This window comes from Balaenoptera musculus, chromosome 7 (genome assembly GCF_009873245.2).
Source record: "Balaenoptera musculus isolate JJ_BM4_2016_0621 chromosome 7, mBalMus1.pri.v3, whole genome shotgun sequence".
NCBI lineage: Eukaryota > Metazoa > Chordata > Mammalia > Artiodactyla > Balaenopteridae > Balaenoptera > Balaenoptera musculus.
In genome coordinates, this window is record NC_045791.1 from 40,329,722 (window position 1) to 40,343,143 (window position 13,422).

The window sequence follows — 13,422 nt, forward strand, 5'->3', positions numbered from 1 at the left end:
TTTCCTTTTAAACGTGGTAGTCTAGGGCTTCCCTGGTGGCGCAGTGGTTAAGAACCCATCGGCCAATGCAGGGGACACAGGTTCGAGCCCTGGTCCAGGAAGATCCCACATGCCGCGGAGCAACTAAGCCCGTGCGCCACAACTACTGAGCCTGAGCTCTAGAGCCCACGTGCCACAACTACTGAAGCCCGTGCACCTAGAGCCCGTGCTCTGCAACAAGAGAAGCCACCACAATGAGAAGCCCGCGCACCGCAAGGAAGAGTAGCCCCTGCTCGCCGCAACTAGAGAAAGCCCATGAAGACCCAACGCAGCCAAAATAATAAATAAATAAATTAAAACAAAAAAACAAACAAAAAACTTGGTAGTCTAAAGCCCTGCACTAGACAATCTATGAGGCTAATACAAAGTTTTTAGTTATTTTCCCTATTATTTACCTCTTTTGGTTAAGTATTTTTGTACTCGACATTTGCTTTATGACTAATGTTGAGTATATTACAATTAGTTCTCAGTGGTTTTTTTAAAAAAATTTTTTCTAGTAAATATGCAAAAACAAAGAGTCTTTTCACAGAATATGCTATTGATAGTTAACTAGGAGTTGAGTCATTGAGGGAAGACAAGACTAAGGCCACCGCTATTAAGATCAGAGTACTCTAGGTTGTAGCACTCACTGGATATTGTTTAAAAAAAAAAAAAAGCTATCACAACGAAAGGATGATGTGTTCTTTTCCATATCTGTAAACATCCTAGTGCTGGTGTTATATTCAATAGCAAAACCTTAGTGGCATCCATTTCCATTTCAGCCAGACTAACTTGTTTCATTACAGATCTTCACTCTGGCATTAAGAGGTCATTTGCTGGATCCTTTGGGCAGCTTAAGAGCTTAAAGCAGGAAAAAACAACCAATGGCAGGGTTGCTAACATTGTTCCATAAATGCCCTTTTCACCTCTTCTTTCCCCGTTCTTTCTCCACTTCTTCTCTATTCATCTTACATTTCCACCTCAATTTCTCTTCCACTCTTTTTTTTTTCTACCGTGCCCACACCAAGAGTCCACCAGGACAGCACAGGAAACCTGAAGGATTGTCCGACCACACAGAACTGCTACCGTACACCTAGGGAAGCACACAGAATTGGGAGGGACTTCATTTCACAACATTCTTTCTTTATTTATTTTTTTACTGATCATATTATGTAGCAACTAAAAAGAGGAAAAATCCTAGCAACTTGCCTATTACGTCTCCAGACATTGTCAAGTGTCCCTTGGGGGATAAAATTAACCCCTCAGATGAGAACTACTATTAACCCACCAAATATTCCCAGCCCATTTCTTCTTAGTAATTCTTTCAACCTAGGACCCAACCTCTCTTCTGGTTAAACACCTCCTACTCCTTTAAACTTGCCACGCAGGATCCTTATTTCATATCTTTTTGGCACTAATTAAAATGATTGCAATATTATTGGACTGTATCAAACAACACTGCTTAGAGAAGAATATAGACTATGGATACCTAAAGTGGTTGACGATAGCGTTTTTTAATAGAAACTTAACGTAAGCTGCTTTATATAATTGTAAATTTTCATAGTAGTAAAAAAGAACAGATAAAATTCATATTTTTTATTGTCTTCAAAGCCCAGTGTGTACTTTACACTTAAAGCATATCTCGGCTTGTATCAGCTGCACTTTGAGTGCTCAATATGTGGCTAGTGGCTCCCTGACTATAATACATGTCAATGACCATGGGAAGGAGGGAGGAACAGATCAAAAATTATACACCTAATATATAACAAAATAGATTTCTAGTATATCAAGCACTGATTTTTCCACAGTGGTGGCTACATTAACTTATATTATATGCCTCCTTGGAAACTTATCAAGTGTATAAAACTGATCACTGTACCCCCAAGAGCCTGTAAGAGGGGGATTAGTCTTACTGGCCCATCTGATCACAACAAGGCTGAGATTCACACCGTAAGCACCACTCCTCATGGAGCAACCCTTATAAAATAAAGTGCAAATTGCTCAATGCACAGTAAAATAAGAGTTTGTTTACACATCTAGAAAGATTTACACCAACATGCTAAAAGCAATTACATGTAAGTGCAGGGAATTATAGGCAATTTTTATTTTCTTTTTCTGTTGATTATCTCTTGTGGACTCCACAGAGGCAGTGCCATCCCTAAGTAGCTTTTTGCAAATGGGGAGACGGGAGGATAGTGAGAATGAGTTAGGCCCTAAAATGCCTGTGTGATCCCACACAACTAAGAGTTACCCTGTGCCCCTTCAGGTTCTCACTGGCCCACCCACTAAGCATTCATTTACACGAAAACCTCTGTATAATTAATTGAACCTAATACCTAACTCTTTTATACATAAAAATACAAAGTATGTCTTATACTGTCTTAATGTATACGAAATTTTCTCAAAATACAACCACTGTGTAAATCAAGGGACAAACAGTTCTCTGTTTTGTTGGAATTCTACCAAAATTTTTTTACCAAGTCAGAAAATTCAAGCACTGCAGGCAAGATCACTTGTGATAATTAAGTCACCGATACAATACACTAGTACCAATATGTTTTCTGTTTTCTAAGACATCAAAGATTATTATATGTATGTGTATGTGTGTGTGTGTGTGTGTGTGTGTGTGTGTGTGTGTGTGTAGAGGTATATATTTTTATACAAACATTTGTTACTTCATTACATCTTCTAGTGTACTTATGCCCAACTACACTAGATTATATTACATTTGTCTATACATACTATTTTAATTATATGACATATTTAATTACATATTATTTTCAGAGAATTTTCTCTTCATTTCAGATAGCGAATTATATTGAATTTTTAAAATTCATGTTTATAAGAAAGGTATGGTGTGTATAAGTTGCACTCTAAGAAAATCAAGGGACATTATCAAATATGTATAAAAAGGGGATGTTCACATGCAAAAAAAAAGAAATCTAGACACAGACCTTATACCCTTCATAAAAATTATTCAATTAACAGATCACAGGCCTAAATGTACAACACAACACTATAAAACTCCTATTAGATAACATAGGAGAAAACCTAGATTACCTCACTGAGTATGGCAATAACTTTTTAGAGGCATGATCCATGAAAAAAATAATTAATAAGTTGGACTCCATTAAAATTAAAACTTCGGCTCTGTGAAAGATAATGTCAAAAGAATGACAAGACAAACCACAGACTGGGAGAAAATATATGCAAAAGACATATCTGATAAAGGACTGTTATCCAAAATATACCAAGAACTCTGAAAACTCAACAATAAGAAAACAAACAGCCCAAATAAAAAATGGGCCAAAGACCTTAAAGACACCTCAATAAAGATATAAAGATGGCAAATAAGCACATGAAAAGATGCTCCACATCATACATCATCAGGGAAATGCAAATTAAAACAATGAGACACCACTACATACCTATAAGGACGGCCAAAATCCAGAACACTGATAACACCACATGCTGGTGAAGATGTGGAACACTAGGAACTCTCATGCATTGCTAGTGGGAATGCAAAACGAACAGCCGCTTTGGAAGACAGCTTAGCAGTTTCTAACAAAACTAAACATACTCTACCATACAATCCAGCAATCACAATCCTTGGTGTTTACCCAAAGGAGTTGAAAACTTTTATCTACACAAAAACCTGCACATGGATGTTTATAGCAGCTTTATTCCTAATTACCAAAACTTGGAAGCAATCAAGATGGCCTTCAGTAGGTGAATGGATAAATAAACTGTGGTCCATCCAGACAATGAAACATTACTCAGCACTAAAAAGAAATGAACTATTAAGCCATGAAGAGACACGAAGGAACCTTAAATGCAAAATACTAAGTGAAAGAAGCCAATACGAAAAGGCTATATACTGTATGAATCCAACTACATGACATTCTGGAAAAGGTAAAACTATGGAGGTGGTAAAAGAATCAGTGGCCGGCAGGGGTTGCAGAGGTGGAGAGAGAGGAATAGGTGGAGCTCAGAGGACTTTTAGGGCAGTGAAATACTCTGTATGATACTATAATGATGGATACATGTCATTATACATTTGTCCAAACCCACAGGATGCACACCACCAAGAGTGAACCCTAATGTAAATTACGGACTGGGGTGATTATGATGTGTCAATGTAGGTTCATCAATTATAACAAATGTACCACTTTGGTGGGGGGGATGTTGATAATGGGGGAGGCTATACATGTGTCGGGGCAGGGGGTATATGAGAAATCTCTGTATCTTCCTCTCAATTTTGCTGTGAACCTAAAAAGCAGCTTTAAAAAAATAAAGTCTTAAAAATGGGGGGAGGGGAGGATTGCTAAGTCTGATAGGATTAAGAACAAACTAGTTTACAGTAAGCCAAACAATACACAGTATACTCATCCTGCCCCAAGCAGTTGTGAGCCACTTACCTTCCATACTAGGGGAAGGGAAAGCGATCATCATTAGCACAGGAAGAATCATCACTCCATCTACCATTGTACAGCTGTGGAGGGAAAAAAAGAGATACCAGTAAAACAAAAAAATTTAACTGTAGGATGACAAATTAAATTAAGCATACCATCTTCAAACTGCCGTTCAAGGCCTTTCTTACAAATCCCCCTCACGTATATGTTGCCTTATTTCTTAGTACATTTAAACATATACCCTTTACATGGATCTAAATAAATCATCTTAAAGAGTTAATCAGATTTACCTCCTACCGGTGGCCACTCTGAGGCAACTTTCTCTGAGTCTACCCACTTACAAAGAACTCAAAAGGGACATGAAAAATTCTCAGCTATAAGGCCAGGCATTCCTAAAGGACTTTCGGTTTGAATTTTATTTTATGCCACTGAATGCAAAATTGGCACCGAGTTAAAAACTCTAAGAAGCACGAATAGACTGTTCTAACACGATGTTAAAGATTAAGTGACTGAATAATCCAAACCAAATTACTACGTTTGAGCCTTCCTTTAAAAGGATTAGAGGTGAAGCAACCTACATCATCATACAGCCCCAAAAAAGAAAAAAAATAAAACAAAACACAAAACTGTAACTTATCCCTTATCTATGGCAAAGCAATGTATTCTTACATTAACCTCAAATTTAACAAAGCATAGACACAATCAAGATATGAAGAAATCATATAAAATCTTAATATATGAAACTATAACAGAGAGAAAATAAGATACTTGATATAAATTTTAAGTTGATATTGCCCTAAAACTACACTGGTAGAAGCTCAATGTTCTGAGTCAAGGGGTTACAACAAAGAACTTTTCCATCTGAATAATTCCTATAAAATTTTGGAAATATGATGACAGTTTGGCTATAATAATTCTTTATTACAAAGAATAATTTTAAAAAATTAAACCTTGAACTAGTTGCAATTTTCTGGATGGTAAAACAAACAGAAAACGGGTAAAGTTCTTTAGTGAATAGGTTCATGTGCTATCTTACTCTTAGAGCTTCAAAGAAAAGAGCAAAAGCCCACTGCTATCTAAGCTGTTTGGAATGGACACCTTCTGACTCATCTTCTTAAAATCAGTTTTTTGGTTAGTAGTCTGAGTGTTCATTACCTGCACCTCTATTCTATCTTACCATCCCTCACTTCAATTTGTCCACAACTATATTTCAGACTAACCCTTCTCTAACAGCAAGGTGAGGGAAGGGGGTAAAGGAGAGTTTAATGGACCTTCCTTTTACATTTTTAAAAGCACATGGAACTTGAGTGACTCCCTTTCTCCTGTTGCTGTTGTTATTATTACTATTATTTCCATGTTCACATAGATCTTTTCTAGAGCAAGCCCTTGTTTGATATAAATGCAAATGCCTCACTTCACCCTGGAACCCTCATAAGCAGATACTGACCCCTGCATCACCATCTCATCTCTGTGCCTTTGAACAGAAACGCACTGTTGGTTCCCTCCACCCCAGATGCCTTGAGCCTCCCCCTCCACCTCTCTCCTACCCAACTCCCTCTTCCTGTCATTCACGATCTAGCTCAAAAGGCAGATGCTTGGTGCAACACCTCTCCATCAGCAGTGATTTCAACCCCCCAGCACTGGTCTAACACCACTCCGAATCAATCATCTGTCTATGTCAATCTCCAGCACTAGCCTACTTGCCCCTAAAAGGGGTGCATGCATCCAAGGGCCACACAAGACAATGCATTAAATTATGGGATGAAAATACTAAAACTTGCATCTTATAAAAACTGATTTAATCTAACAGAGTGATAAATAACTTGATCCTTTATTTGGTCTCTGTCTCAGCCCCTTATGACAGTCTACTACAAGAGGTATCTTGCAGAAGAAGTGGGAGTTACACAATGTGAAAGAGTGGACATTGTTTGCTTATAGAATACAGCCATGTGCTATACTCTTGAGGGTTTACTGAAGTGGAATTACAGGTTGTAATGGCTAGATATAATGAAATGAGCCCTCCCCAAATTGCAAGTGTTCTAAATCCATTAAAGAAACTACAGATTGAATATGTTATTAATGAAAGTACCAGAGAAGAGTAAGAAAATGGTGAAACTGATAATGGCTATTCCTAGTGGTTCTTTGTTAATCAGTTTAAAGAAAAGCAATTAACATTCACTTCACTGTGACACGAAGCAGGCTCACCAAATTCAGAATTTAAAAATACATTAAAAACTGATTTGCAACCAGTATCATAAACAATAAACATTATCCTGAGTAGCTTGAGATTTTCGTCAATACAATGTCATTACCGTTAGCCATACCTCAAATATTTCATCTTAAATCTTTTTTAAATTTCTATTTTATGTATGTCTGATAACACATAGTTTAACTTTATATAAAACTTATAAGCAACATACATATTGAGGGTACACACTCAAAAAACTTTTTAACTGATGGGATATATCATTAAAAGCCTTTGAAAAGTATTGAACTATATCTCAGTCTTATCTTTGAATTCCCAGTCTGTCCGTCCTTCCTTCCTTCCTTCCTTCCTTCCTTCCCTCCCTCCTTCCTTCCTTCCTTTCCTTCCTTCCTTCCTCCCTCCCTCCCTCCCTTCCCTCAACAACTATTGAGAGCCTGCTATGTACTAGAAATTAGAAACTTAGAATGATAAAGATATACAAACATGGTCCTTACTATTACAGAACTTACACAATCTATCTATGGTGGTAGTCAAATAATCATCCAAAAGACTGCACAATTAAAAACTGAATTAAGTGTTATGAAGAAACATGGTTAAATAAGACTGCTAACAAAACACTTTAAGATTTTTTGGAGGGTGGAGGAGCTTCCCTGGGTAGGTTATATATAAACAGGAACCAGAAAGGTGAGTAGGAGGTACTACAAAAAGGATAAGAGTATGTGAGCTCTTGTGTGTGTGTGTGTGTGTGTGTGTGTGCGTGTGCGCGTTTGTGTTGGGGTGGGGAGCACTCTGTGGTGGACACCGGAGGGCATTTAAGGAAAAAGGCACAGCTTCTCGGCTTCTACAGGGGTCCTGTGGCCAGGGGAAGCTTGGTGTTTCCTGAGGACTTGAGGCATATTTCACATGTGAAAAAAACACCAGGCTAGGACATAGAGAGCCTAGAGAGAGGAGTTATAAGGAGAGAAAACCCAAGAAGGCTGGAGAGGTAGCCCCTGGCCAGAACCTGGGTAAAACATGGTAAGCCCTAGTAAGCCCCCTACTCACCTCCCTACATTCGCTGTTGTCAAGGCCCCTCTCCACCCCGTTCTCCCAGGCACACCAACTAGCCAGCTCCCTGCCTATCTCTGGACCTCTGTATATATGAAGTTCCCAGTGATTGAGCCCTTCTTTCAGGACCCAACCTGGCAAATTCCTATTCAACCTTCAAGCCTCAACTTAAATGTCACTTCCTTCTAGAAGCTTGCCTAAACCCTCATATGCCCTCATTACACTCTCATATACCACTTTGTTAATTTTTATTTATAGCACTTATCATAATTAATAATTACATATTCATGTTTGAGTGTGTGCTTTTGAACATATGTCTCCCTCACTAGACTGTAAACTTAATGGTAGTAAAATCTATAGTCTATTTTGTTCATCGCTACTAGAGCCAAGTAGGTGCACATTTAATACTCGTTGAATTCAAATTCTCCCTGAACTAATCGGCTCAATTTAACTTTAATTTCCAAAGAATTAGAAGTTACCCACCCCCCTACCGCCCGTAACACAAAAGCACATACACACCTGCAAAGGAATAGCAGGATTAAGACATTTATCATCTCTGTTAACTTTAATCTCTAGAATCTAGTTCAGGTAATAATAAAAATCAGCAGTTAACAAGTTTCAAGCTCCGAATTCAAGAATCCTTTCACTATTTTAAAAAATAATTCTAAAAGACAATCACCATTGACAATTTTTCCTGTCACAAAGCCAACAAAAGCCCATGCCCCTGAACACCTTTTAATTGATTATTATTGTGCAAGCAAAATTAAAACAATAATTTAGGCTCCTAAATGGAAAACAGGGGGAAAAAAAGGAGTTATAAATTCAGGCTTCCAAACTAATCTGCTGTTTATAGATAGATAGCTCAAAATCTGCCAAACATCTTTGGGGAAAAAATGTCAGCAGCATTTACTGGTTGCCATTCTGTTCAGGGTCTGGAGTGTCTCTGCTGACCAGTTAATTCAGCTATTAAAAATGGTACTTTCAAAACTAAAGGGAAAAGAAATGTAGAGAGGAGAATGTTCTGGAATAAATTTCCTGATCATATTTTACATATAAAGAACATCAATATGCTGAAGTCCCAACTTGAAGCCCCAAGGATCTATTTCGAATTTTTAAATATACTAAAAAGGAAACATTGTCTTTAGAAGTAGTTTTCAACTCCCTTGCGCTCAAGTATTTTTGGCTAAGGAGTTTCAGATGTGGGCTGGCCAAAAAGATGAACGGGTAGTGGGAAAAGAGAGTGGCAATAATTCAATAGTTCAGGGATGCTTTTACTCCAGTAGTTTTTAAAATTTTTGGTCTCAGAATCTCTTTATACTCTTGAAAATTATTGAGGACTCTAAGGAACTTGTCTATGTAAGTTATTTCTACCAATATTTACTCTATTAGAAATTAAAATGGAGAATGTTTTAAATACTGTATTTGTTTTGAAATAACAATAAACATACTACCCTATTTTTTCTAAATTAAAAAAAGAACTGTATTTTCCCCCACAAAAAGGTGTAATGAGGAAAGTGGCATCACTTTGCATTTTTGCAAATCTCTATAATGTTTGGCTTAGTAGAAGGCAACTGGATTCTCATATATGATTCTGCATTCAATCTGGAACGACATGTTGTATCAGCTGAAGAAAGGAGAATCCAACTTCGTACATGAAGACGTATATGTGACTGGAAGAAGGACCTTGTGGAACCCCTGAGAAAGTCCTGGAAACTCCAGAGGATCTCAGACCATGCTTGGAGAAGCACTGCCTTACTCTTAAATGATCAGTCCTTCTACCATACCAGGTAACCAGATGGTACCAGATATTTCAGGCTGAGCATTGGCTCGATACCTGACAAAAATGTTACAGCTCCACAGGTTTAGAAATCTCTTTAAACTCTCTAACATCAAGGAAGTCAACAATAAGTCTAGTGGTCAAGGGAGAAGGCATTAGATATCTATTTCATGTAGGAATAATACTTTATGTGCACAACGAAATACTTTTTAAATGAGACATAAAACTGTGATCAGAAGGTACTCCAGCGTCCATCTCCTTTAGGTCCAACCAAATCCTTTTGCAATATTCTAAGGCCAAAATCCCTGACTGCAAAAACTCATAGGCTACTGCGGGTTACAGAATATTATCTGAAGCGTTTGGAGTACAAATTTTTGCCCCAGTATATACCACCTCCTTTCTGTTCTTGGATAAGGCCCTCTAGCCCTGGTAACTGATCTTAATATTTCAGACACAAGGCAAAGAGCTATGCAGAAAAAGGTTAGGGACCTAGGGTCTTAACTAAGGTACCCTCTTTAAATCAGTGCCATCTTTTACAGTGTCTCAGGACTACTCACTTGGGAGATAGAACAGTCCCATGATATTGTACTCCAAACAGGCATACCACCAGGGCAAAACAGAGCTGCTTTCCAAATCCTATGGTACTTTTCAAACTCCATTTATAGATCAGACTGACATCCAGTTAGGGAGCTGGCGTTTAGCTCAATTTTTAACACATGTGGGCTTGAGACCAAGTTTGGCACTTCTTTCACTCATCACAGTTTTACAGCTGGATAAAGCCACAGATATACTGCAATACATCCCCCCAAAAATCACAAAGCATTTTGATGTCAGTCACAGAATAACCAGGAGTATAATGCACTTCTATATTCAACCTTTAGAACTCATATTAAGCAATCTAGTTGATAATGTACTATAAGAATAAAAGATATTTCTAAAACCTAAACTTATGAACAGCAAACAACTTGTTATCCGTATGCTGAGGATGAAAGCAAAGCTGTAAGATGAACCCTGAGATTCTTTCCCATCAGAAAACTCTACAAAATGTTCATTTGTCTGGCCTGGTGGCCTAGACTCATTTGGTTTGTCCATTTGTTCAACACATAATCTACTGAGCACCTACTCGTTCAATAGGGACTTTCTTGATACCCTGCTCAATTCAACTTCTAACACTCTCCAAGTTAGAAAGAATCTTGAAAGATGGATTGTATATTCACCCATCCCTATTTTGAATGACTTTTTCACCATCCACGTGAAGTCGCTCACTCACCGTTGGTGAGGACTATCACAAGTGTTCCATGACAGTTTTTTTCTTTATGTCTCTTTTATATGGCCTATGCTATGCCTTCCATAAGAAAAAAAAATCTTTCTCTTTAATATAAAAGGTAGAGGCAAAGCAGAAAAGAAGTAGAGTGATTCTGCTTTCCCTTAGTTATCTGTCAACAGCACATCATTATTACAGTAACAGTAGTGCCACTTACTTAAGCAGCCAGGCACTGTGCTTAGGGATCCTATATATTATCTCTTTCAACCTCTCCCCAAAACACTCTGAAATAAATACTCATATTAATCCCAGTTTACAGATAAGAAAATGGGTAGGTAGAAGTACCTTGCTCAAGCACACAAAGTCAAACCCAAAGCCATGTGACCAGAGTTCAGGTCCTAATTACCAAACGCTCACAACCTTCATTAAACCAGCCAGCCATAGTTTAGCTTCCTAAACTATGGAACTAACCATAGTCTTCCTTAACATTTTATCCAAGCTTCAACACGTGCGCTTTACCCATCTTGATTTTCCTCTCAGAAAACAATCTTTACTCATGGTTATTTGGGCCACCTTTCAATCATGCCCTCTTTCCATTTCTCTAAGCTCAAAATTAATTTCATACACCCTGTAACCTCAGATTATCTCCCCTGCCCCTGGGGGAAAAAAAAAAAATCTTGATGTGAAAGGAAAGACAAGCCACGTTGCTAGTACACAAGTGGTTGCTACCTCCTCCCTCCCATCCCCATTCTTCGGTTCTCTTGTGACGCATCATAAAATAAAAACAGAAATTAGCGTTAAGTCAGGCACATTTGGGGGGCAAATTAGATCCAGCAAGACAGACTCTAAACATACAATCTTGAGGGAAGGTATACTTACAACCACCACCTCCAAGGGCGACAAAAATCAGCCATTATGTGACAATAGTTATGTCTCTTCTATGCTCAACAAGCAGAGAGAGAACCCAAGGACAGCTTGCTCCAAACTACCTGGGCCTTTGGAAAGGGTGGAGAGAGACATGGGCTGTCAGTTATAGCTGCAAAGAAAGGCTAAACCAAAGCATCATACCATATAAGTTAAGTCAGGGTCTTTTCTCCAGTTCACAAATGACCTGTGAAATATTTTTAACACCCCACTCTGTCTCAACTGGCAATGTGCAAGTTGCCAGGGCTTGGTTTTATATAGACTTCACTGCTGCGGGAGGGTTTCTGGTGGGGTGTTACTTTCAGAATATTAGCATGTAATTTGATCTTTCAAGATAGATGAATACAAATAGCTTCTTGGACAAGTCCTATAGAACTGAAATCCAGCCCCTGGATCAGTTCATCCTGTAGTTAGAGGAAATAATTACAGATTATTTCAGGAAAGAAAGGGTTTTGACTGAAAGAGTTACACTACAAACATTCCAGCTGTGACAGATGGACCCAAGATTTGGTTTGGAAAGGCCAGGAAAAGAATAATATAATCTGGTTTAAAAAAAAAAAAAAAAAAAAAAAAAGGCAAGGGTAGGTACATGAGGCTTAAGTGAATGAAAATAAGTAAAAGGATAAGCTACCATGTAAGAACCAAAGAAACCCCAGTAGACTTATTTTAATTGTATACAGGACGAAACTGACTTTGCTACACCCCTACCAAATATAAAGATAATAACTTAGCTAAGCTTCTGAGATTCCAATGTTTTGATCACCCACGGCATGCCTTACTGGTATCTCAAGTCTCGGTTTTATTTTGATGCGCTTGACTACACGGAAACTGTCCCTCGTTTTCCACCTCATTCCCTCTATATCAAATAGCCACGGCTCTCCGCTTTGTTTCAACTGATAGGACCCATCATCTCCCAGCTGTTTTGTTCTATTCTCTTAGGCAGCTCAGGGCTCCTCTCCCTCCAGTTTACAAACTGGGACTTTCTTTTTTTTTTTTTTTTTTTTAACCTACTGGTAGAAAGGAGCCTGTTATTCCCCCTACCCTCACCACCCCCAACTCCACTCCACCAGTGAAACTCTTAGATGAGTAACTGTGAAGTCCATCTAAAATCCCACCTCCTCCCAAAGCCCTCAGTTAGATGCCTTCTCGGCCCTCTGCTGCATTTCTCACTGCCTGCAGTTTCCCCTTTAGCCTAAGAGTGCAGACCCTACCTATCCCTCCTGTTACCAGACAAATGGTGTCTCAGGCACTGCCATCTGACACAACTGTCCCAATTCTAAGGCTAATGTGACTAACGCGTTAATAATTTGAAGGGTGGGGGGGAAATTAAATAAAAAAGACGTCAGCACCAAGGAGGTATATTTCCCTCTCTCTCTTTTTAAAAGGGGAGGCACTAGAGCAGATTTCTGTGGAGGTGAGAAAAACCACCCTTTATACACCAGCCTGACCAGAGCCCTTCTCATCCATACCCCACACACACTCAAGCCCCTTCCTGCCTCAGACCTCCCCACGCTCACCCCATAGTGCCCTACCGTCTCCTTCACAGCACTTAACGCTGCGTGACACCTGTCACGGAGAGTGAGGTTTAAGGAATTTTTTACAGGCTGGCAAGGAAATGACTGGGGGAGAGGGCTGGTCCTCATCCTCAATGTAATACAGCTGCAACCAGGTATTGGAGATAAATTAAAAGATATCATTTGTAACCTGGATTTCAGTTTTCAAGGGTGTCATCCAAGAGAAGCAGCCAAACAAAAAGACGGCTGGCAGACTCTGG

General features: G+C 38.7%; 1 protein-coding gene across 5 annotated transcripts in view; it reads right to left on the bottom strand.

The window, feature by feature from the left end:
• The window catches only part of ACVR1 (activin A receptor type 1), a 125,274-nt gene that overhangs the window by 51,632 nt on the left and 60,220 nt on the right, over positions 1-13,422 (bottom strand). For all 5 annotated transcript variants that reach the window (XM_036858193.1, XM_036858194.1, XM_036858195.1 and 2 more), the window contains one exon: positions 4,437-4,510. In XM_036858193.1, coding sequence (XP_036714088.1) covers positions 4,437-4,503 — 67 coding nt within the window. In that variant the 5' untranslated portion in view covers positions 4,504-4,510. The remainder of the gene's footprint in view (positions 1-4,436; positions 4,511-13,422) is intronic.